The sequence below is a fragment of the Rhineura floridana genome, chromosome 5, assembly GCF_030035675.1.
Source record: "Rhineura floridana isolate rRhiFlo1 chromosome 5, rRhiFlo1.hap2, whole genome shotgun sequence".
Classification (NCBI taxonomy): domain Eukaryota; kingdom Metazoa; phylum Chordata; class Lepidosauria; order Squamata; family Rhineuridae; genus Rhineura; species Rhineura floridana.
In genome coordinates, this window is record NC_084484.1 from 64,522,137 (window position 1) to 64,547,295 (window position 25,159).

At 44.6% G+C, this 25,159-nt stretch overlaps 1 protein-coding gene across 1 annotated transcript; it reads left to right on the forward strand.

Annotated features, from left to right (window-relative positions):
* Positions 1 to 1,062: 1,062 nt before the first annotated feature.
* Positions 1,063 to 24,544, forward strand: SHOX (SHOX homeobox). The gene is made up of 7 exons (XM_061629415.1): positions 1,063 to 1,598; positions 5,784 to 5,992; positions 14,946 to 15,003; positions 15,105 to 15,200; positions 15,918 to 15,938; positions 17,105 to 17,112; positions 20,919 to 24,544. The coding sequence occupies exons 1-7, from the start codon at positions 1,283 to 1,285 to the stop codon at positions 21,162 to 21,164; spliced, it is 954 nt and encodes a 317-aa protein (XP_061485399.1). The 5' UTR covers positions 1,063 to 1,282; the 3' UTR covers positions 21,165 to 24,544.
* The last annotated feature ends 615 nt before the right edge of the window (positions 24,545 to 25,159 follow it).

Below are 25,159 nucleotides of genomic sequence, written 5' to 3' on the forward strand. Positions count from 1 at the left end.
AGCCGGCGAAGCGGGCTGCTGTGGCCCGGAAAAAGCTTCCGCCGGAGAGACATTTGTTCGCCTTCAAGGGGCTCCGGGAGTCTTTGTTGCTTTTCTTGCAAACAGCCTCACGCCCAGCGGGGATTTGTCAGCGTCTGGATCCCGCTGGATTCGCGAGTCCCTCTCCCTCCCAGCGAAATAGACACCTGGGGAGGCTTCACTCCCCATCCCCACCCCACCCCCTTAGTATTAGTGGAAAGACGCGTCCTAGGAGAAGAAAGACTGGGAAAGCAACGTTTTGAAGAATTTGAACGAAAAGTGACTTTGGGGGGGGAAAGGTTACTTTTTAAAAACAAAAACAAAAAACGACACCACATCAACAACGACAATGACATAACCCACGGTTACAGAAAGAAATATTCGTCTCCAGCTTGCACGGATTTACCTTTTTATTGAACAATCAGATTCATTCTCTGTCTGTCTGTCTGTCATTTCCTTCCCCTTCCCGGTTGTCTGTCAAGAGTTACTGGACGACCCCCCCCCCGCATGTCCATAAGCACAGGATCTCCTTATAGCCAATAAAGTCTTCCTTGACAATCCCCCCTCCCGCCGCCCCCGCTTTCCCCTTTCTGTTTCGTTCCTGCGAGCCATTGAAAAGAATGCAGAGAGATACCTATTTGGGAGGAGGTTATGGGGTGGAGTGGGGTGAAGGGGGGGAGAGGAGAGGGAAAGAGTTTCATTGGATTTCTCTCTCTTCTCTCCCCCCCCCCGTTCTCTCTCTCTCCGTCTGCTCTTTGGCTCCCCTGAATCAAGGTACAACGGATGCCAAAGCGTGATGAAATGCAAAGAAAGCCAATTGCTGGCCTGAGGTGGGGGAGATCGCTCCTCGGCGCCCTGCCTGCGACTATGGAAGAGGCAGTAATTGCTGGAGACAGCCAGAGCTGGGGGGGGGGCTGGGCTGAGGTAGCCATGTATAAATAGTGTGATCTCCAATTGAAAGGCATAAATAACAGCAGGAGTGATCTAACCCCCGATACAGCGCCCCGTCTCTTTTTCTGCCTGGTCTTGTTGTTGTCAGGAGGAGGAGGAAGAAGAGGAGGAGGAGGAGGATGATTTAAAACAAAACACACCAATACACACTCACACACACAAACCAACAACCTCGCAGCAGCCCGGGGGAACCAGGCGGCCCCGAACTCCTCCGGAGTGAAGACCAATCCCCCCAAGCCAGCCGGGAGGACCTCTTCATTGTGGATCGCGACCGTGCGCTGGCCTCCCCCTCCCCTTCCCCAGCCGGGTCGCCATGGAAGAACTTACCGCGTTTGTCTCCAAATCTTTTGACCAGAAAAGCAAAGAGAGCAGCGGGGGCGGTGGTGGTGGTGGTGGCGGCGGCGGCGGAGCAGGAGGAGGCAATGGCCACAAGAAGGAGACTATCACCTACCGGGAAGTTTTGGAGAGTGGGCTGGCGCGGTCGCGGGAGCTGGGCAGCTCGGAGGCCCCCAGCCTGCAGGAGCTAGCCGAGAGTGGAGCCCACTGCCCGGTGCACCTCTTCAAGGACCACGCCGAGAGCGACAAGGACAAGCTCAAAGACTTCAACCACGCCAGCAGGACCTCGGAAGGTAAGGTAGCGCCGGTCCGCACCGGCGTGGTGATGGTCGTGCTGGACGCTTTCCCCACCTTCTTCCTGACCCGTTCGCCGGCCAGAGGCCTGGAAGTTTTTTTGGGGGGGGGGAACGGGGAGGGAGAAGGCGATTCGGTCCTGACAAAAATCAAAATCAAATCAAGTCACATCAACATCAGTGACATCCATTGGAGCCGGTCTGACAAGGACAAGAACGGCCTCCGAGATTGCGAACGACTTTTGAAGCTAAAAAGTATAAGAAAGGAGGGTGCGGGGGAGAGAAACGCCCAAACTTTCCCCTTCCCTTTTCTTGAAACAATAGGAGAGAGAGAGCAAAAATAGAGAGGGGGGAAAAGCAGGTTTCGATTAATAGTATTCTTTGCCTTGTCGCCCGACTCCGTGTGCTTGAGAGAGCGGAGGGGGAACGAGGGTGTTCGGGAGGGAGCCTTCCAACATCGTGGCTTGCGTTAGGGCTCGGATCCCCCCTTTTTCTTTTCTTAAGAAAACAGACATGGGGGGAGCCAAGTTCAGGGTAAGCCGGGCAGAGGCCTGCGGGGGAGCGCGAAGCAGCAGCAGGAGGGAAAAAATCGCCCAGGATTTTGCACTGTTGCCGTTTTTGTCTCTCAGACAGTTTCTCCCGGGGTCAGCTCCTTCCTTTCCTTCCGGTCCCTGATGTGTAAGCTCGCGTTTCCGCGCACCGGTACGTCGATGGCTCTCCCTGTCATTCTGTAGGTGCGAGAAAGTGATTTTTAGAAAGTTGAGAAAGCGTTTTTCGGCCATCGAAGACAGGTTTTGTGCCTCTTGGGCTCCGGGTGGAATTAAATGCAGCTATCTCTTAGGTCTCCGAACTAATGGACCTCTAAGGAGTGCTTTAAAGGAGGATTCGGAAGGACAACTTGGTTATATAAAACCCTCATGATGCCCAGTGCCCGTTTCCTACCATATTTTTACACCGCCATCTGTTCCGCTCCCTAGTTTCCTAAATTAATAATCGTGTGCTGGGATTGACGGTACCACCACCCATAGGATTTCGTCCGTGAATAAAACAAAACAAAACAGTATTCTCTCATTTTCGGCATGTCCCATAATATCAGTTTTTCATGTTTAATAATTCTTTTTCTCTTGTTTTATTCGACCCCTTATAATCTGAAGGAAACTTTAGAGGCAGTGCAGAATAAATGATAGTTTAAATTCTGTGAAGGTTTAATTTAATCCTTGTAATTTGGGGGGTAAAAGCATTTCAAACATGCCCTGTATATACATAGCGAAATATGTAACTGCATACAGTTTTTTTAATGGATGAAATCCTAAGCGTTTCCTGAAATATTGTCAATTGCAGTGCACCGTTATAGATTTTGGAAACAATATATAGATATAATACTTTTTATGTATAGATTAAGTAATATATGCAACCGTTTATAGAAAAGGTGCTTCATGCTTAACAGTCAGTTGAACGTGTAACCGTGAAATTTCATAAAATGTGTTGTAATATCGCATCTTAGATCTGTATTTATTTTGGGTAAAAAAAAAAATCAAAAAGGTATCATCTCAGGCAGCAGAAATCCACGAAGGAAGACTGGTTTCCAGAGATACAACAAACATTATAAGCAAAAAAAATCATTACTATATTTGTGAACGGATGGAACGTCGGACCGCGTGTCCATCCAAAGAGCTGTGAGAAGGCAACCTGCTCCAACCTTCGTGCGAGCAAAAAAGATGATTCTGGGCTGGAAGGCACTTCCACCGGAACCAGTGCAAGAGACTAATACATAATGTGGAGAGATCCTGTTGTTAGTGACAACTCTTCGTTAACTTCATGTACCTTTATCTGGAAGTTGTTGTGGAAAACAAAAACAGCATGCAACCATAATACTGTCTTTCAGTTATTTTTCCCTTTAAATCACGGCTGCTTCGTCGTGTTTTTAAAAAGTCAAGATCTCTCTGGTTAAGGACCTGCTATAGTATTTCGCCTTTATGTTCTATCTGGGGCTCGTGTTGGGATTCTAAGCACATTTGCTTTCGGGGGTGTCCCTTAAGTGTGCTTGAAATCAAGCACCCCCGATTTTTAAACTTGTTTTACTTGGAGGGAAGCCCTTCTGATTTCAGAGGAAGACTTTTCAAGTGGGAACACGAACGTTGTTCCCTTAAAATAAAACCAAAACAACAGGGTCGGATAGTGAAGGAGTAGCCATGTCCGTCCCGATCCCACCCACGTTTTCTTTGGAGGCCAGTTATGTTGGAATCGATGGGATTTGCTTCCAAGGCATGCGTTGTGTGAGACTGGGGCGTACGTTTCTATAAGCAAGATGCTACAACCCTCAGCCTTAACACCTAACTTGCTAGTAAGTAAGTTCTGCTGAGAGGAACGGCGTCCCATTGAGCTCAGCCAGGGCTTACTTCCCAGAAAAGTTATTGTGGATCCGGCTGAAAAGCGCTCACATCGAGATGAATTGCTTGTATTGTGACCTCCGCTTTCCAGAGCAACAGTGCAAAGAAAAGATGGGCTTTCTAATTCCTGTTACTTTCATAACAGTCAGAATTGACCATTTTAAAGTCATCTCCCCCTACCTCCCGCTCACCTGTCAATATCTACTTCGTCACATGCTCCTTTTTTCTTGTGAAATGTGACGTCTTCCCAAAGAGTGACGCCTTAGAGCAGGAAAGGGGCTTTACTGAAGACCAGCCGTCTTCGTGGCCACGAGGCAGAAAGGGGGCCCAGGCCACACTCTTACCTGGGGGAGAACACCCTGGGCCAAGCCATCTGGGGCCGCGGTGGCGGTCTGATGACTCCCTGTCTTCTTTATTTGTGTCTGGGCGGAGAAATCTCCCCCGCAAAGGACTATATTTGAGGCGTGGTGGTTTGTTTGGGTTTGTCTGGAAACGCGATGGGTTAATAATACCACCTTGCCTTTTGTAAAACAACAGCCCACAAAAGGCAGCGTTCAACCTGCTCTGGCAACAGGTCACCCCAAGCACCCAATCGTTTGAAAGCGCCATCCATTTGGGCTTTATGGCTGCGTGTGCATTCCCACATTACAGATATCTCTCTGTTGGGGACTATGTGCAGACCTGAATTCAAATAGCCTTTGGATTTATTTGAAGCGTGTATAAAGCGGGATAGGGGAAACACACACCGTTTTCCTCATGGCTTTCTTATTGCTTAGGGGTCCCCCTTATATTTAAAGGACACGTTTTTGACTCACCCTCAATGTCTAGACTTGCAACCTGAAGCCACGACCCCCCTCCCAACGGAGACAACTAGCTAGGACTCGTGGACATCCCTCAAAGCCTTTCTTCATTAACTGAATGTTGCCGATTCCTCTTCAAACTTAAAAATGTAAATGTACTGTCTTCAAGTTGATTCCGACTTATGGCGACCCTATGAATAGGGTTTTCATGAGGTTGAGAGGCAGTGACTGGCCCAGAGTCACCTAGTGAGCTTCATGGCTGTGTGGGGATTCGAACCCTGGTTTCCAAGGTTGTAGTCCACTGGCTCTCCTTACGTCGCCCAAAATCGTTGCTACTCTTGGCTTGAGTGGGACATTTGGCTCTAAGGCTCTACTCTGGAGGCTTAGCCGTTCAGAAATCTGGTCCCACACTTCATAGCCGTGATAGCATATTCCTACTGAGGGGCAATGATAGTGGGGCCTTCAGAAAGAATAGGATAAAGTGTGTGTGTGTGTGTGTGTGTGTGTGGAGAGAGAGAGAGAGAGAGAGAGAGAGAGAGAGAGAGATCCCTTACAATAAGAGACAGCTGGCAACCTTAGCTAGAGAATTGCGATTCCTGCTTCACAAAAGGTCTCTTTAAGAACCATCACCCGCCTTTCTCCCAAATAAATAAATAATCTCCGCGCGAGAGTGTGGGAATTGAAAAGAAAAATCTGTGTCTAAGTAGAGTAGCACTGGATTCTGTTTTCGCCAGAGGAAAGTCTCTGTGCGATCCGAAAATTTACTCAGGAATCTTAACCCAACGCCAAGCAAAGTGTCATCGGAGCATTTTGGGGGACGATCCAATTTTGCCTGCTTTTCTTTGCGGCTAACGGCGATCGCCCTTCCCGTTGGCTGCTAGGGAAACTCTGTGCTTATCCCACCCCCAGGCCTTTGGAGGAAGTGAATGAGGTTCCCGGTGCCCAACTTTGTTGTATTCGTTTATTCTCTCCCTCCCACCCCCGCACCGCCGCAGGGATCTATGAGTGCAAAGACAAGCGGGAAGAGGTGAAATCGGAAGACGAGGATGGCCAGACCAAGCTGAAGCAAAGGAGAAGTAGAACCAATTTCACACTGGAGCAACTGAACGAGCTGGAGAGGCTTTTCGACGAGACGCACTATCCGGATGCCTTCATGAGAGAGGAGCTGAGCCAAAGGCTGGGGCTGTCGGAAGCCAGGGTCCAGGTAAGACCACAGAGCCAGCTTCCTCTTGGCCTCATTTCCGATCTCTCAAGCGCGAACCCCCCTTTGTGTGACTCGCAGCACCAAGACACGTGTGATGATACCGGACGGTGGGATGGGGTGGGGGGAGAGAGGGGAGCAGCTGAGGGAGGACATTTCAGTCACTGACGCTACTCTCGATTTCTCGCCTCTTAGAATCTTAAAGTTGACACGGAACGTTAGAAACATCCTTGAGTGGCTTACTAACCAATCAGAGACCTGATTAGTAGCCCCAACCATCAACTAACCCCCTTTCACTTTCCTCTTTTTCCTTCTTTTTTAAAGGGGGTGGGAGCAACTTCGAAGAACAATTGGTATAGCTAAAGCTAAGCGGGTTGGGTGCTTTGGGAATGGATTATCCAGAGCCGGGGGGAAAACGTGCCTCCATTTGACTTGCATAACAAGGGTATGAATTCATGGGGCCCCATCTGCTCTCTTTTTCGAGCTCCTTTAAAATAGAATGTCTCCCAATCCTAGAGAATATGTTCGGATTGGTTGTCTGCAGATCATTCGACCAAGGCATACGTGGGCTTGGGACAGATTGTTGTTGTTGTTGCTGCTGCTGTTGTTATTATTATTATTTTAAAAATATAATTAAAAATCGGTCATTAGTCTTGTTCAAGAGAAAAGGCTGGAAAAAGGGCAAAACAAGTAAAAAAACCCCCAGAGGTTACAAGCTGTGGCGGTGGTCATAGCATCGATCTCCTCAAACAGATGCTGGGTAAAAAGAGGAATTAAGGTTATCAACCTGTAAGGTCTGGAGCGTGGCTTTAGGGTCAAAGGCACGTGAAGATCGAGCTCCGTGTGAGTTATTCGGGCTGAACTACCATAGAAACAAAACCGCTTCGCATGAGCTTCCGTTTGTCGTGGTGGTTGTGGTGGAGGAGGAATTCACACTCGTAAGCAGAGCCTCAACTCAAGGCGAAATGTGTTAGCTGAGGGTTGGGGAAACCTGTCGCCCTTCAGATGTTGCCGGACTGCAGCGCCTATCATTCCAGACCACTGGTCATGCTGGCTGGGACTGATGGGAGTTGAAGTCCAACAACATCTGGAGGGCCACAGTTGGCCACCCCTACTTTATAGCATGAACTTCCGGCAGATTTCAGTGGGATTTACTTCCACGCCATGTGTTTAGTGGTGCGCGCGCGCGCGTCCTGGGGATTAGATTTGAATATATAGAATGCCCGTCTGAGATTCCTCTTTCCAGCGTGGGCCTGTCATTTAACGTTTAAAACACTTGTTTCTTCGTCGGCTTTTCGTAGAATAACTGGAAACGCTAGGCTCCCGAACAGTTTTGATTTAAAAAAAGAAAATTCCTAGTAACGGAATGGTGCTTGCTGATTTCCTGTTCTTACAAAGGAGAGCGTAGAGGGGGAGTTTTCAGAGAGAAAGAGAAGTAGCGGCTTCCACTTTCACTGCCGAAGATTGATCTAACCGCCCAAGATAAATGACTGAAAAGATTAAACTTTGGCTGAAGGGGACATCAACTTTTATATCATCTTTCCACCTCCTTCTAGGCCAGCCTGTATAATATCTTGGCAGCCCCTTGATGTAGCGTTTCTATAAAAATAAATTACTCGTAGTGTTTCTATAAAAATAAATTACTTGTAATTGAATTCCTCACTCTTTCTTTCAAGTAGTTTATTACTGGAGTAGCGCGGCACCTTAACAGGATATTCATAGTTACAGGAAAATTGGGGTTTCAAGTGCTTGCAGGTTTGTGAAATGTTCCAGCCTCCCCCCTCCCCCTCCCCCTCCCCCGTTCTCCGTGCCCCGCGGCAACTTTCCTTCCTCTCTCACATGATTCAGATGGTAGTTCTGAAGGGGGAAAGATCCTTCAGTCCTCCCCCTCCCCCTCCCCCTCCCCCAATAAAGAGAATAGGCAATCGGGAAAGCCCTTTTAGAGAGAATTAAAATATAAACAGGGGTCCGTCGGCTAAATAGGACTCGACCGGCTTCTTGCTCTTGGTAAAGGAGAACGAGAACGGAGGGAGAGAGACGAGAGAAACAACAGCAACCCAAAGATATTTCAATACTCTACGAATTGCCTCCTAATCCCAGTCTGTAGCGCCTGTCCCTTGTTAAAGGATCTAGTTTCAATTTCGTGTGGAAATGTGCTGTAAATAAATTGGTGCTCCTACGGTAGCTACTCCTTATTAACCTTTTATTTTTAGTGTTGTACCGGCAACTCATATCGCCCAGCTGTCAGGGTTATAATTGAAAGTTATGAGACCATAGTGAGGAGCAGGCAGTAATTCAATTACGAGCAAATATCTTTGGGTTTTATGGCGCAGGGCTAAATTAAATGTCATTATTCACTGTCTCTAATGGAAATCAAAAGGAAATCAGATTAGAGCATTTGTGAAAGAAATCACTGAGTGATCCTTAATGAAGAAATAACTGTCTAAAACACTGTCCTGCGCTTTACTTAGCATATTCATGACTAGTTGGAATTGATCGGGAATCACGCCCGGCTTGATTTATTATGGCTGTGCGCGCCGACTAATTCATCACGTTTCTTCCTCAACAGTTTTTCCATCTCCTTTTCCAGAGCTGAAAGGGAAGGGACGCGCTTCCTTGCCCGGCTCAACACAGCCAAGCCTTTTAAGAAGTGCATTTCAGCCCCCATGAACTAGCCTTTAACGCGGATAAGTTACCCCAGCCCCTACACACTTTTCCTGGCCAGTATTCCTCTCTTAGCCTGACAATGCAGACGACCCGACCACCCTAGGGGTGAAGGAATTCTCCCTGGATTAGTAGAAAATCCATCTTTAAGAGACGTGTAGGGACCCCAATCCGAATCGGCACAGAAGCAGGTCACGGCAGTTATTGCAAAACTATTAATGCTGAATAAAAGGCTGTACACACGCACAAACATATATAGGATGAAGGATATATAGAATGCAAGGTATCTTAAGGCGAGGAAGCGTATTCATTTTTACTCATGGGTTAGTGATTTCTTAATACAGTTCACCCACCGTCTGTCCTCAAGTCAAGAGAGCGGAAGACTTCCTATTTACAACTTTGTAAATGTACAGGTCGTTTCGGGATTAATTAACCCGAATTAATTAGAACGATAAGACGAAGGATTTTACCTCCACCATTGATTTTTAATTCTTATTAGTGACGTTGCCATATCATTTAAACCTCCCCTTGGCAAGATAAATATTTATATCAACGGTGGGTGGGTGGTTTTATTAAGAAAATAATCTCTTTGTTGAAAGTGGACGGTTCACTGATTCCATCAGTCACAAGAAAAGGCCGTTCAAACCCAAGTCTTGGGGACTGAAAATTGATTAAAGCGGTAACTTCTCAACCCACGGGGAAGTCGGCTTCACTGAAATCAATGGCGCTTTCTCTCAAGGGAGGCGGATGGGGTGGAGGATGGCTGAGGGTCCAAGCGCGAGTCTGCTTAAAGCCGCCAAGCTTTCCAGGAACAGCAGGTACAGGACTCTCCGGGGAAGCGGGAAATCCAAGGGAGCCAGAGACGAGGACCGTGAAAAAGAAAAAGAAAGCATTGGTAACCGAGAAAGAAAGCGCCTTTTCAATGAGTTGAGGGAGCGCTCAGAAATTGACCCCCCCTATTAATTCAAGGCATCACCTATTGAAGACCTGGTGTGTGCGCGCGATGACACCAACCCACGTGCTCCAGTGTGAAGACGGCCAGTTCTCGTTCAGGAAACCCACTCAAGTACCCCTGGATAATTAATGTCTTTGGAAGCCTTTCTTTGCACTAATTACTCCGTTGTAAATGGCCGTCATTAAGGCAATTGAAGAAAGCTCGGAGGCGAAATGTGATGTAGGAAGTGCAGTTAGTATTAATTAACCGTATGATCAACTTGGCAAGCAGAGGAACTTGGAGGGGGCGGGGTGAAGCGACGTTTACTTAACTCTCAGATTTTAGCAGTCTCAGCAGCGGGGGGAGGTTGGCGGAAGTCTGATTTCATATAAGTGGGGGGAGGGGAAGAGGGAACGAGGCTGCGCATTGGACGGTAGACCTAATATTTTAAATATATTTGTAAAAAAACCCTCTCTCGCCCCTGCCCTCTCATAGGATAAGACTCCTATGCTATTTGGCACGACAGAGAGATCCAAAGGACTCCTCCCCATATAATACATGGGAATGTCATGAATTAGGGGGGATCACAAGGATTTCATTAAAAAAATATCTGAAGGCAGGATTAGAAATAATTCCTTACATTCAAACTTGGAAAGTGTCTGAGTGTCACTTAGAAGTAAAGCCCATTTAAAAGTCAGCAGGAACGCTGACAAACAGGTTTATTGTGGGATCCACAACCCAAACAGAAGGAGGTAATTTAAATTAGTTGGATTAACTCCCTCCCCATAATCCTTCATGCTGATTTGCTGGAATTTAGTCGCAATGTTTAATTGACTTTCCTATAACTGGAATTTCCTTTCAAGGAAGAGTTTTGGGATAGTGGCTGTGCAGTGCGATCTTGAGCATGTTTACTCGGAAGTAAAGCCCACTGAATTTAGCGAAACGTAGTGCCTTGCATCTGATGAAATAGGCTCATGCCTCCATATGTTTTTTAACCTTCAAGGTAACTATACTCTTTACTGGTTTTCCCGCGAAAAATTAACACAGGGCTACTTTTCTAGACTTGCTCTCAGTAAATGTCTCCTAGGACTGCAGCCTTAGTCGGTTTAAATCTGGCATTCTATTCTATGCCTCTTTTTTCGGAAGTTAAGTCCCATAGTGTTCTCCCAGGTAAGTTATCTGGCCATCCTACGTACAATGACTTGAGAATAAACCCCATTGAACCGTGGGCCTTGTTTCCGGGCAATCATGCGTCGAGCAGGACTATGAGGAGGCAATTTAAAGATCAGTCTGGAAGCCCTGATAAGCACTGGCAGAAATTAAAGAAAGAAAAAGTTACACTGAAGCCCCCCCCTTTTTTTTTTACTGTGGCAGATGATTGGTCTTTCCCTATGTATCTTCAAAAAGAAACTCGACGAAATGTCACTGTCTCCCCGCAGGCAAAAGTGAGAGCCTTATTTGGCCAACCTGCAGTCATGTTGGAAATGACGAGAGAGCCAGAGTGTGTGTGTGCCTTGATGTGAATTGGACATCTGCACTTTTTTGGGTGGGGGGAATTTTCCCATATTTATATATCATTGATTAATGTGTGTATGTGTGTGTAGATAACCTGGCTGCTCCTCCTCCCCACTGGGAGGGCTCCTTCAGCTGTCTGTTAGCGCAATCCCACACATGTCTACTCAGAAGCAAGCCCCTTTGGGTTCAGTGGGCCGTGCTCCCCGATAAGTGTGGGCATTGGATTGCAGGCTGATGCTCTGCTCTTGAACATTGTTTCCAAAGCTGTTTTCTTGATTGCAACTAAGAGATGCGAACAAGTGGCTCTCTTTCTCTGCCCTGGTTTACATCTAAGCAAACAGGACATCCTTGTTGCCGGAGGCCCCACATTTGACAGTTTCTTTCTTTGGATAGCCCCTGAGGCGTTTGTTTCTCAGGTGTGTGCGTGTATGTGTGTGTGTATACACACATTGATTTGTCTGATTTGTCCCTTTCCCTAACCTTTCCTCTTAAAAGGGAGCACAAGGCGGCAAACAACATAAATTCATTAAAAATATCAAACAGATGTTTTAGGGAAGGGAGTAGCAGAGCCTCCCCCCCCATTTCAGACCACATTTGATTGTTCTTCAGGCGACATCTTTATTTTCTGCCTGGGTCCCTAGATTGACACTCAAGAGTGACTGTTCTTACCTAAACTTTTAAATCGGTCCGTACGTGCTAAAGGCACAAATCCTTTTGCTTAAAAACAGATGTGTGCATGTGCGCGATCGGGTGTGATATCATGAACGTTATAGTTATGGGGTACTGAAAAGGAACTACAAGCACGGCTCCACATTTACTTGTTTGTTTGTTTTAGTCCTGAATATATTCTTGCAGAATTTCCCTCCCCTGCCAAATAATAATAATTCCAAATTGCCACTCCCGCTGCTTGCTGATCTGTCAGCAATGCATCCGAAGTGATATAAAAGTGTCGCTGAGGAGCAAGCCAAAGCACAAGCTTAGTTCTCTCAAGGAGGCGGTAAGTTTGTGTCAGGGCTTGTACCATTTCTGCTTGTGGGCGAAAGTTCGCCTGATTGACTGCTTCTCCATATCACACAGCAACAATACCACAACATCCTGCTCATAAACATCGAGATTTCAGGGAGAAAGGCGTTAGTCTCATTTTCTCCGTCACAGACTAGTGTTCTACGCGAGTGGAACTTCTGGGTTGTTTCATGACTCTCTCTAGCGCCCTTACCGGTCAGTTAATGCATTGCCTTTTATGCTTTTGAAGGTTTGCTCTGCCGCAGTCTGGCATCTCTTTCCTCCTAATCACCTTGAGGTGGAAGTAAATTGCATTCTGAATTGAACTTACTTCCAAGTACGCATGCGTGGGGGACGAGTGGCGTAGCTGCTACCTTAACTACGCAGTGCTTTGTGAATTTGGATTTGTAACCTTGCGAGAAGGTGGTCACTTATGGCTGGCTCCTGGCTGCCACGCTTTGGCGACTTTGTTTACCTGGCTTTTACATAAATAGGCTTAGAAGGATCACGATATAAAAACCCCATTTTACGAGAGGCTATGCTGGGGCCTTTCTCCAATCTACACACTGTTGAAAGAGGATGAAGTGGGAATGAATGAACCCCTCGTCGTTCTCTGTTTGCACTGGGTGTGTTTCATCGGATTTCATCGGCTTCAAAGAGCGTATCTGTTTGCACCTATGGCTGTAAACACTATTGGCCAGAGCAAAGCGTTTCCATTAGCCATATCTGGAGAGGAAACCGGTTGATCTGCCGATCAGTTACGAAACCTCTTTGAAGCGGAAGATAGAAACACACTCACTGTTCTCCACCTCTTTCTTCTGAAAACGGGGGCATAAGACGCTAGTCAAATCCTGCTCCTTTTTAATATAAAACTTTGGTCGAATTAGCTTGAGTGCATTTTTTTAAAACTCAGGTTCAAAGAGATTTCGCAACTGAAGGTAGATCAACCCATTTCCCCTCCAGGTGTGGCTAATAGAAACGCTTTGATCTGGCAACTAGTGTGTTTACAACCTGAATTTTTTTAAAAAATGCGCTGGAGCTGCTTGTTGTGTAAATTTGTATAAATGTTAGCAGAGAACATCAACGGTCTGAAATGCGTGTGTGCTAGTGTGTGCATTTACCTAAGTAGGCAGGCTTTTATCCTGCATTGAGATCACTGAGACTTAAGACTTAGTAAAATAAGAAAAGCTACTTTATTTATAGAAATACATAGTAGATAGGAAAGGCATACCTAGTTCTAACTAACTAAGTTGGAGGTCCAACGCCCAGGTTTGGGAGTTGCCCTCATGGCTCAGGAGGGAGAGAGCAGTGTCAAAGGTGTCTCCTCTCTCTGTGACAGTAGAAGGAGAGAAGGGAGGAAAGGGCGGAAGAAGGAGGAGCAGATAAGCTTCCCTAAGCATATCAATCTAACGGGGGAAGGAAGTCAGTCAGAGCATCACAGGTAAAGGTAGTCAAGCCTAGCCATCTGGAGGACCCTAACTCTATCTCCCTTCTGGAACATAAACAAAAGAACAAAACAGGAGTTGCTCTTGCCCCACTTCCAACACTGCTTTTGCCAGGTTTTACAGTAAAAAGGGGCGGGGTATGACTAGCATCATGTGCCCCCATTTCCAGAAGAGAGAGATGGAGATGCACAGGGATCTGCAGAACAGTGTCTACCCTATAACCTTGGCAGGTAAAACTCATCTCATGGCTTGTATCCCATATTTTCTGATCAAATAGCTTCAATTATTGTTATTATTGTTCATCATCATCATCATCATGACAGATAAAGCCATTATCCCCATGGAATATGGGAGCATAGTATTTATTTTTACTTAAAATAAAAACATTGAAATGTATATATGTTTAATCAACAATAATGTCTAAGCGGTTTACAATAGTTCTTTCCCACGTTCTAGTTCAGAACTGTCAACCAACCCTGCGGCTTGTGAACGTAGCTTGTCAAACAATCAGTATTATTTCTCATTCCAACTGCGAGAAAGGAAATGGTGCATTTATCCTGCGTGATATCACCAGGTCAGTGGTATAGTGCGGGCTATATCACTGATTATATATGATGAAAGGGGTGGGCGCTTGCCCCATTTCTTTCTTTTTAAACAACTGATGCCGCAATCCTGGATATGCTTACCTGAAAGTAAGCGGCACTGAACCCAGCGGCGACTTCTTTGTGAGCAAATCAACCTGTGAGTCTCTTGTTACCTCCGTACCAATGCCACGAATATTTTTTTGAACCAATCTTTGACTAACCCTGCTGTATGCAGGTAGGCCAAAGAAATAAGCTTCTCTCCGAGAGAAACCCACCAAATCAGCTAAGCTGAGCAAGAGATAGGCTACATATTTAGTATGCCTAGCTAAGGGATAAAACTGCCACCGATTTTTTTTTTGGGGGGGGAGGCAAAAAACCACCTCTTTATTATATGACCAATCAAACTGCCACACAATAGTGAGCAAGCTTCTGAGTCCACCAGAACTCTTCATCAGGCTGTATGTTAAGCAAAGGGGGGGGGGAGGCTGTGAGGGGAAAAAAACCTGGCTTGGTATTGAACTCCTAATGTCTGCCTTGGTCAACGAAAGTTCCTTTTTGTGGTATTTATTTATTTATTAGATATATATCCCACCCTTCCTCCCAGCAGGAGCCCAGGGCGGCAACAGTGGTAAAGTCTTAGAATGGAAGTGGCTCTGGAGGTTGCTAGGCACTTCAGGGTTGGCCACTCAGGCAAACTCTTCCTTGCCTCCTGGCTTTCAAGAAAGTTTTGGGAGCCCTCTTTCCCCTTGCCTGTGATAAATGTCACGATGGTGATGGTGACCAACCTTGATTCCTTTTCAATCTTTTGCCAGGTTTGGTTCCAGAACCGAAGAGCCAAATGCCGAAAACAAGAGAACCAGATGCATAAAGGTGGGTACAAGGAGTCGAAAAGAGCCGGGAGGGAGGGAAGGAGCTATTCGGATTCCTTCCTCACCAAGCCACCTCTCTCTCCCCCCCCCCCGCCTTTGCAGGTGTGATCTTGGGGACGGCCAGCCATTTAGACGCTTGCCGAGTGGCCCCTTACGTCAACATGGGCGCCCTGAGGATGCCTTTCCAGCAGGTAGCTCGTTTTTCTTCCTTTTGATCCCTTCTCTCTGTACGTTTGGTGCAAATCGGCTTTTCGGTGGAAATGTACACGCCTTCCGCGCAGACTGCCGAACGGAAAGGGGCGACGCTTGATAGTCACCTCTGACAGAGGGGTGGGCCCAGACAGCAGCTCTGTCAAGAAGCCTCTCCTCTCGCCTTCGGAAGCTTCTGGGGGATCTCAGGGTGGGATTATTCAGCACCGAAGGACACTCTGCACGCACTCAGAGGCCGCCTTCTTTACAAAGCGGTTTATACACCCCCGGCATTGAAAACAGGATTCAGGAACGGCTTCCTCATTGCAGACTTATTCTGAAGTCAACCCCATTGATTTCAGTGGAACTTCCAAGTCTGGCAACAATCCTGCACTATGAGTCCCATTGAAATTAATAGGACTTTCTTCTGAGGAAACGTGTATAGGATAGTACTCTAGGAATGCTGAGAAGGACTGAAACATTCTGGCAAACAAGATTTTCGGCTGCTTCTACCCATCCTCTTGAAAGGAGAGCCAACCTTTTCTTTCTCCTTTTGCTCCTCCAACTGCTAATAAGCAGAAACGCAGCCAGTGTAGCTGTCACACCACAGCACTGCACTGCACCTCTTGAATTTCTGCCGGCCAAGCAGTCGTTAAAGGCACAACAGTTCTGAATGCAAAGGGGAAGAAAAGAAATCTGGCCAACTGTAGCATAACAACTCTGAAGACCTGAATGTAGGGCTCCTTTGTCGTAATTCCTTTCTCCTCAGAACTCCTACAATGCATTCCTATAAGTGTCCACTCAGAAGTAAGTCCTGTTGGGCTTAATAAGATTTCCTCCAAGGTTAAGAGTATACAGGACTGCAGCCTGACCTGTCCTTCCCCTAATGAAGTAGTTTAGCCACACAACATCCCTGTGATGTAGGCTAGGCTGACAAACTGCCATTTGCTCAAAATCATCAAGGCAAGCTTTATAGAGGCAGAGAAAATAATGTAGCACAAACTTATTTCAGGGCTCACACAATGGAATTTCCATACCCCACCCAAAAGTTGGTATGTCCAAGGAGAAGGCTATTTCTCAGCCTCTCCTCCTGAAATTGGGGCAGGAGGCAATACTGACCTCTCATGGGACTGATGTCCTCACAGCAACCCTGTCAGGTAGGTCTCTCTGCCTAACACAGGGTTGTTGTGAGGAAAAAATGGGGAGGGGAGAACTGTGTACACTACCTTGAGCTCCTTGGAGGAAACGTGGGATGTAAATGTAAGGGGAAAAAATAAGTAGCAGAGATACAGGTCATTGAAAATCAGTGGGAGTGAACTTCCCAGTCTGCTACACTGGGCAGAAGTGGCATTCCTCCATCTACCTCCTCTCCTTCGTATGATGCTTAGGCCACTGGAAAGGTCCTATTTATTTCAAAAGGGTTTCAGAAAAGTAGGGTCTAGAATAGCAGTTTCTTCTGCTCATCCAGCAGCAGTGTCTATTTTGTTGCCCTGTGTGTAGTTGTGTTGATTAATTTCGTTTAAAAGCAGCACCACAGCAGCAGAGAGTAACAGCAGATGTTGAAATGCGAGTGTGCCAGCGTGTGCGTGCATTTGCCTAAGAAAGCAGGCTTTTACCCTGCATCAGCATCACTGAGACTGGAGACTTAGTAAAATAAGAAAAGCTACTTTATTTATAGAAATCCATTGTAGATAGAAAATGCATACCTAGTTCTAACTAAGTAGCTAAGTTGGAGCCATAACGCCCAGGTGTGGGAGTCAGCCCCATGCTTGGAGAGAGAGCAGAGACAAAGGGATGTCTCCTCTCTCCTGGACAGCCGGAGGACAAAGGAAGGGGAAAGGGCAGAAGGAGGAGGGGCAGGTAAGCTTCCCTAAAGGCGTCACAGTCTAGCAACAGAAGGAAGTCAGTCAGAGCATCACAGGTAAAAAGGTAAACAAAGCCTATCATCTGGAGGACCCTAGCTCTATCTCCCTTCTGGAGCTTAAACAAAAGAACAAAACAGGAGTTGCTCTTGCCCCACTTCCAACATATCTCTCACAACACTAGAGCAGTATCACACTGGAATTTCATGAGTGAGGCTTAAACCGAGGTGGTCTATTGCTAAGGAGAAAAAAATCGATGCACATTTGGTTTCTGTTCTGAATAATATCCCGCGTTAATAGATTTTTTTTTTTAAGGGCACAAATAGCTGTCAGCTTTTCAATCAGCCTTCTGGGGTGCTGTGCAGTTAAAGCAAATCATTTCCTCCAAGGAATCCTAGGAACTGTAGTTTACACCTCACAGAGCTACAATTCCCAGCACCCTTAGCAAAATACAGTTCCCATGATTCTTTGGGAGGAAATAATGTGCTTTAAATGTATAGTGTGTACGCTGCCTTCAACACAGGCTTCTTCTCCTGCAGCAATTCGGTAGCGGTGATATACATCTCCAAGGTGTGAGATGCTTCATCTTTTAGTTGCTATAGATCAAGCTGCTGCTAAAAGGCATACCTAAAGGAGATAGATGGAAATTTGGCAATTCTCTTAACAAAAAGCAGGAGAAAAGCCCCAAAGTCTTTGGGTGTCAGGTGATAAAATGTTCTATCTGTGTATACTAGGCTGCAAACTTGAATTACCTAAAAGCAGCTTGTGTGGATTTTATTTTTAAAAAGCCACCCTGAAATGCTGCTGGTAATAAGATCAGTCCAGTTAATAGTTCTCACCCAGACCACAACCATGTGTTATGGAAATGTGTATATATGCAGAGATCATCAGTGGTCTGAGCTGCGTGTGTATTTACCTAAGTAGCAAGCTTTTACCCTGCATTTAGATCACTGAGACAAGACTTAGTAAAATAAGAAAAGCTACTTTATTTACAGAAATACATAGTAGATAGGAAAGGCATACCTAGTTCTAACTAAGTTGGAGGCATAATGCCCAGACTTGGGTATTACCCTCATGGCTCATGAGAGAGAGCAAAGACAAAGCTGTCTCCTTTCTCCTTGGACAGTCAAAGAAGAGAACAAAGGAAGGACGGGCAGGTCAGCTTCCCTGAGCATATCAGTCTATAACGGAAGAAAGTTAGGCAGAGAACAGCACAGGTAAAGGTAGGCAAGCCTAGCCAGCTGGAGGACCCTAACTCTATCTTCCTTCTGGAATACATATAAAAGAACCCAGACAGGAGTTGCTCTTGCCCCACTTCTAACACCATGGATGCCAGAAAAAAAGAAATGCAACAAATCAAAAATATTTACTTAGCCAGGCAGGATGTGAGGGGTAAGTAGGTGGTTCTTTTTCCAGACCTCTCAGAGGTGTCACTGGGCCTTGGGTGCTTCTCAGGCTGGAAACGTGGCAGAGACAACCTGGCTTTTTAGAGGCCAAGTTCAAGGAAGAAAAGGAAAGCCAAAACCAGCCAGATTCCCTGAAAAAGCATCCTAGGAACTTGTTCCCATTTGTTTTATTAAAAAACAGAGGCAGGAAGAGGGGAAAAAATATTGGGGAGCTAATTCTTTGCTTCCCTTCCAGCCTTCAAAGGGCTGCCTGAAACATGAGAAGCCTTTGCTATTTTGTCAATTTCACCTTCCTTAGCTTCAGGGAGAAATTGACCAGCAAATCACCTCTCTATATTTCCTGAAGTTATACACCATAAAGGAAGGTGTTGTTTGAATAAGATGGCCATCTTTTTTTTTTTATGGATTTATCCCACCAAGGGCAAAGGAGGAAGGGGGGAAAATAAGCAAACCTCCAAACAAAGTCACATGGCAGGGCTTCTGGGTGGCTGGCCAGTTCAAGAATATCCAAGGCTCTTCCCTGACTCCCCCCCCTCAAATGTATTTAAATGTATTTAGACATCTTTCATAAAGAGAACTAAGGGGAGAAGAGGAGGAGGAATGCACAGGCAATATTCTGTCCATCTATTCACTAAGAAGTAAACTGCTCCAAACTTCCCAGCAGTGACAGTGCAAGACATGAGGATGATTGACAAGCACTTGGCACTTCATGTTTAGTTGTGTTCAAATGTTTGAATAGCCACACTGTCTTACACACACCAGTTGTAGAATAGAAAGAATTTAAACACGCACACACGCACACACGCATGCACACACACACACACACACACACACGTGCTTAAAGCCTCTCTGGCACTATTAGCCCATGTAAAGTGCTTTAGATGGCTACAAAGTAATAAACCTTAAAATAGCCATTCAGGCTGCAGTCCTATCTTAGTAGGTACTATTCAACACAATGGGGCTTATTCCAGAATAGACAGAGACAGGGTTTCATTGTACTGTATGCTTAGAAAATGGTCAGACAGAAGAATGGAGGGGATGTGGTTTCATTTATAGACTGATCTTGTATACATACCTTGCATGCTTTACTTTGAATAGTATCAGGCTATTAACAGAGCCAAATTTTCCCATTCTATTTCCTTCTTATTGTTTTTCTCATTTCAACACCTTTGAAGCTGTATAGCTATATTAAGGCAAATTTATTTATAGCCATCTTAAAATAAATCTAACAAGGTACTATAAGACCTTATAAATAATGGCCAGATAAGTTACCTGGCACCTTGAGGCCATAACTCTGCACTGGATCTGGCTGCAAGTGTTCCTGATGAAAGTCTGGTGGTGTTCAGTCGCAGTTCAAGCTCAGTTTTGAAGCTAATTAATCATACTGTAACAACAACAACAACAACTCCCTCCTTTTCTGGACTTTTGCCACAAGGACTTTAGTTGAAGACTGCGGTAACAGCATATGTGTGTGGTTGCATGCTCTCTCTTCACCTCTCTCTCACACACATGCATGCACACACTTGTGGGTGTGGTTTTCCTTTTTTTAGTTCCCCAGACAAGTTTGGCAACATTTTTCCATCTGATTTCCCAGGAAGCTTTAATAACACTTGATAAAAGTATTATAGGGTAGGATTTTATACTATAATGCAACCTTTCCCAACTTTTGGGTCCCAGATGTTGTTGGACTACAATTTCTATCAGCCCCAGCCAGCATGACCAATAGTCAGGAATGATGGGAATTGTAGTCCAGAAACATCTAAAGACTCAAAGGTTGGGAAAGGCTGCTATAATGCCACAAGTGAGGACCTGAAACAAAATGTTGCAGTGTTTCCCTGAAGTGCAGGTGTTGAAAAATAAAAGTTAGCACCAAAGATTAGTGTTACTGCTCCAACAGGGGTCTTACTTCACACACAATTTTTATTTTCATTTTTTTTTACATTTAAAAGTGCAGTCAGCTTGTGTGCAAGCCAATGGAACATGAGGCTTTTTCTAGCAAACAAGTGCTTGGTTTGGCCTGGGAGGTGATTTCAGGAGGCAATTTAAATATCCCTACTTCTGGCATGAAATATAACAGTGGACAACACTGCAGGGTTGCTGTAAGCTACTATCTCTCAGCCTACAATGTGTGTGTCTGGAAGAACTAGCTTGCAGCAGATCTACAAAAGGACAATCTCTGTAGTCAGCGGCAGTTAAATAATCAGTGGAACATGGCAATTTAATTGTGGGACATTCCATTCCAATTACAAAAAAGTGCTCTGTTCCCCTAGGCTGATGAAGATAGAAGGCCCCTCCAGGTGTAACCATTTTCTCTTGAAAGCTAGGCCTACACAGAGCTACAGCAGCTAATCACATACTGTTTCCAGATGCATGGAGTAGCACCCCTTTGGTTACCCTATTGGAAGCTCCTTTACTAACTGACCCTTTGTTTTTGTGTGGTTCTTCTTTTCTTCCCTCAGGTTCAAGCTCAGCTGCAGCTGGAAGGCGTCACCCATGCCCACCCTCACCTCCACCCTCACCTGGCTGCTCATGCCCCTTATCTGATGTTTCCTCCACCCCCTTTTGGACTCCCCATCGCCTCCTTGGCAGATTCCGCCTCTGCAGCTGCAGTAGTAGCTGCGGCTGCAAAGAGCAACAGCAAGAATTCCAGTATCGCTGACTTGAGGCTCAAGGCCCGGAAACACGCTGAGGCCCTGGGGCTTTGACATTTCCTTCCCAGAAACCTTTTTATTACCAGGGATGGACAATAGCTCTTTCCTCTATCCAGTCTCTGACCCTGGCTGGGATTAGGACAATTGCTACCTTTTAAAAGGCCTGCGAGTCCTTGTAGACAGGATCAGCACTGGGCTTTCCTTCCCTCTTGTTCTCTTCTCCTTTGTTTTGTTCAAAGATGTCAGCAATTTATTCAGTTGATCTGAGGACTGAAGGACCTACTAGCCTAACCTATTTTTAAAAAATTATTTCAAAAAGCACTTAGTGCTGTTTGCAGTTAAACTGTTCTTCTGCCACCAGATGCATAATGCTAGGGGTGAAATCAGTCTGAATCCTAGTTATAAGTATCATTTTTTAAAAAAATACAGAAAACCTTTGGAGGAAAGCAGATGAAGGAAAAATTCTCCAGATCACATCACAAGGCATCCCTGAATCTTGGGACAACTGGAGTTTGACCCTGGCCAAAGTGATGATCATGTTAGCCCAACACCATTTGCTGCTGCCAGTTTTGCTACTTTGTGCATGTGCCTAACTTTAAACACCGTTTGAAAATCACCAAGTATACTGAAACAAAAGAAAATAAGAAGCTTAACAAAATTCATGGGGCTGGTCTCCATTAAGATGACTTTTCTTCTTTGTTGCCAACAGTATTATTTCAATCTCATGAATCTCTTCCACCACTAAGGAGCTGCTGCAGAACTGGTTTGAATTTAAATGTGGAATTTCAGATCTGAGACAAGGCAGTGTTCTTCTCTAAACAAAGCAGCAATAACACAAAAGGGTGTCCAAATAACTATATCCTTCACAAGGAGCAACAATGACAACAACAAAATATGCATGTGAAAAAGAAAGACACCCAAATTAGTGGTGAGCCAAATGACGGGAACAATTATGAAGACATCTGTTTTACTAAGAACCACCTGAACAAGCTGAAATGCTTGTGCCATGTGAACAGGTTTACTTCACCATTTTTATTTCCAGATTTCTGGATCTTTACAGAAAGCCTTCTTGGTTTACAGGATCTAGAGTGGTTGATTCATTTGTCAAAGATGGATGCAGTTTTAAAAGCATAATACTGATGCAGCATTAATTTTAGTGAAATGCAATTAAGTGCAGTAAAGTGCAATACTGTAAATATTATAGATTAAAAGGGAAAAAAATAGCCGCACATTCTTCTTTTGTTCATAACCAACTCTGCAGGAACTGAAACCTGGTCCTATGTGTTCAGACCTGGGAATTGCCATTTGTTGCCAAAATGATATAGTCTGAGCCTTCTACAGATTGGTAAAGAAATATGAATTACATATATAAAAGAGAATTGCCATGATTTTGAATACAGTTCATGTGTCATATTTCTGGGAATTAAGTTCAAATGTCTGTATTAATTATTATAATTATAATTGTTATTATTATTTGGGAATTGTTTTAAAATAAGGAAACAACAACCCGTCAATGTCATGTAGAGGTGGACAAGTTCAGTGGTTTTTAAGGGGAGGGAGGATTAACGCCAAATGCAAGCTCATTGGAGCTTATCAGCTGGTATGAATTTAGTAATACCACTCTTAGAAATTGAGGATAATTACCAAAGTGTCTAAGTTTATTATACCCACTCACTCACTCATTTACATGCAAATTCCTTTCAACCAATTTATTAACTGGTTCTTCTTCTGGAAACAAATACTGCTCTTGTCGACTTCTAAATCTTTTTGCATTTGATATTGAAGTCTCATTGATGGAATCTTTGCCTCTCAACAGCATAAAGTCCTTAAGTCTGTTCTGTTGGCCCTCAAGTGTATTTCTGTTTTTTTTAAGCAATCCATTAGGGTTTGGGAGGGGTTTTTTGGTTGATATTGTTTAGTGTCCATAGAACAGTAATCTATTACATTTGCTAAAAAGTCAATATTTTCAGTTTTTGCTCTTCATTTTGGGATTTTCTTACCAGCATGTAATCTCATTGTTCTCCTTTCTCAGTATATTTATTATGTGCAAAGCTATTATATTATGGACATGTTTTAAGAGTTGATACATTTTACCTGACTTTCCTACCTCTTTGTGAAAGCCCCAGTACCTCTTTATGCCAAGTGGAAACATAAAATTAAATATAGCTGCAGCTGTCCTGCACACAAAATGCATGTACATATGTCACATGGAAGAAAGTGTGGTGGTATCAATGCATAACAATCTTAATGCTGGCTTCATAGAGGCCACAACATCCTACAACTGGGAATTGTACTCTTGTAAGCTTTAATGAAAGTTCTGTGATGTCTTGAGTGCCCTCACAAAAAACTACAATTCCCAGGGCCTCTTAGAGAGCAGTGATGACAGTTAACCTGGATTTAAGTGTGTAGTGTGGATGTGCCCTTAGATGTTGGCTGTTCTCTGCAGAGTTACAGCCAAAGGACATAATCTGTGAGGAATGCCTTGTGTGAAAACCCTACTGAATGAAACCAGTGGGGGTGGTACAAAAGGTAGGACTGTGGATTGTGCTCTGTGCTACAGAACCTTGGAAAAGCCAGCTAGTAAGTGCTTTATGAAGCTGTATGTAACACCAAGTAGATGGGTGCAAACTTTATAACAACAATAATAGATAATCATATAGTGGAGCCTTTCCTAAACTGCTGTCCCCCAGTTGTCCAAAACTACTAGAGGGTACCAGGTTGGGAAAAGCTTATACAATACAACAAAAATGACAAATAATTTCTTCCTTTTCTCATACAGCTCTGCTTTGAATAAATAGATAGGAAAAGGGAACTGTTTAGGTCTAATTAACATCAGTGCAGTCAATGCATTCTCTTTTAATTCACAGCAAAGAAGCACTAACCTATGGTAGTGCCCAATTTTGCTGGACATTCATATATGACAGATCTTTGCCACTTGAGTTGGAATCTGATCCCACCCCACGACTAAATAAAGTACACATGACATAATGCCTAATTAATACATATACTATCTATGACAGGATTACCTGTTTCAAAAGGAGGTACCCATCTCTCAGACTCTGAGCTTGCCTTTAACTGTAGAAATGAATTTGTCCTTGATTGAGTTTGATGGCCAGTCATAAGCCATACACCAGGAATGGGGAACTTGTTGCCCTTCAGATATTTCTGGACAACACCACCCATCATCCCTGACCATTGGCCATGCTGGCTAGGACTTATGGGAGTTGTAGTCCAACAACATCTGAAGGGCCACAGGTTCTCCATCTCTTTCAAGGACTAATGGGACTTTCAGATGACCCTATTAAATAGGTCTCTTTTGGCCCCTTTAAACTGGGCCTAATGGGGAGATTTTCCAAAGCATGAAAGGCATGTGCCTGGCACTAGTGAAATTGGTGGGAGTTGTGTTGACCCACCATTTTGTGCTTTTGAAATCTCTTTGTGTACAATCTGGCAGCTTAATAGATGAGGTTATCTGATCCCCTCCCTTCTAAAAGCTGCATTTTATTATGCATAAATGTACTTAAAACACAATTTCTGTTCTGTTTGGTAAACTTTATATTGAGACTGAACTTTGGTGCAGTAATGGTGATATTTTTATTTTCATGAAGTATGTACCAGTGCCAGTTCATCAGTCTCATGTAGTCAGTACTGAACATGGCTGGAGACAGTGTAATGCATTGTGATGTTATATTTATTACTAAAATCAGACTGGGTCAAGAGTAACCCTCTGTCCAGAAGATAAATGGTAGATTTACAAGCTGATAATAAAGAACAGAACTTCATATTATGGTCACAGTCTAGTGCAGAGCTCTGCATACAAGTCCCATTGACCATAAATGGCCTTAAGTTGATATCACTTTTACTGAACTATCATTGTGTTTAGGCTCAGACTTTAGATCTATTATTCTTACTAATCAGAAAGGGTTTTCACATGAAATATTTTCCAACCTGGAACTAACTTCAGCTGAAGAAAAAGAGTGTATGCTATCATATATAAAGTGGGACATGTATGTTTATTTTGCCACTAGCGCACATACCGCTTGTCAAGT

Excerpts from the sequence above, each read along its gene's own strand:
- SHOX (XM_061629415.1), top strand. The coding sequence starts at position 1,283 with ATGGAAGAACTTACCGCGTTTGTCTCCAAATCTTTTGACCAGAAAAGC. Across the intron at positions 1,599-5,783 it reads CGCCAGCAGGACCTCGGAAG|GGATCTATGAGTGCAAAGAC; the intron begins GTAAGGTAGCGC and ends GCACCGCCGCAG. Across the intron at positions 5,993-14,945 it reads TGTCGGAAGCCAGGGTCCAG|GTTTGGTTCCAGAACCGAAG; the intron begins GTAAGACCACAG and ends ATCTTTTGCCAG.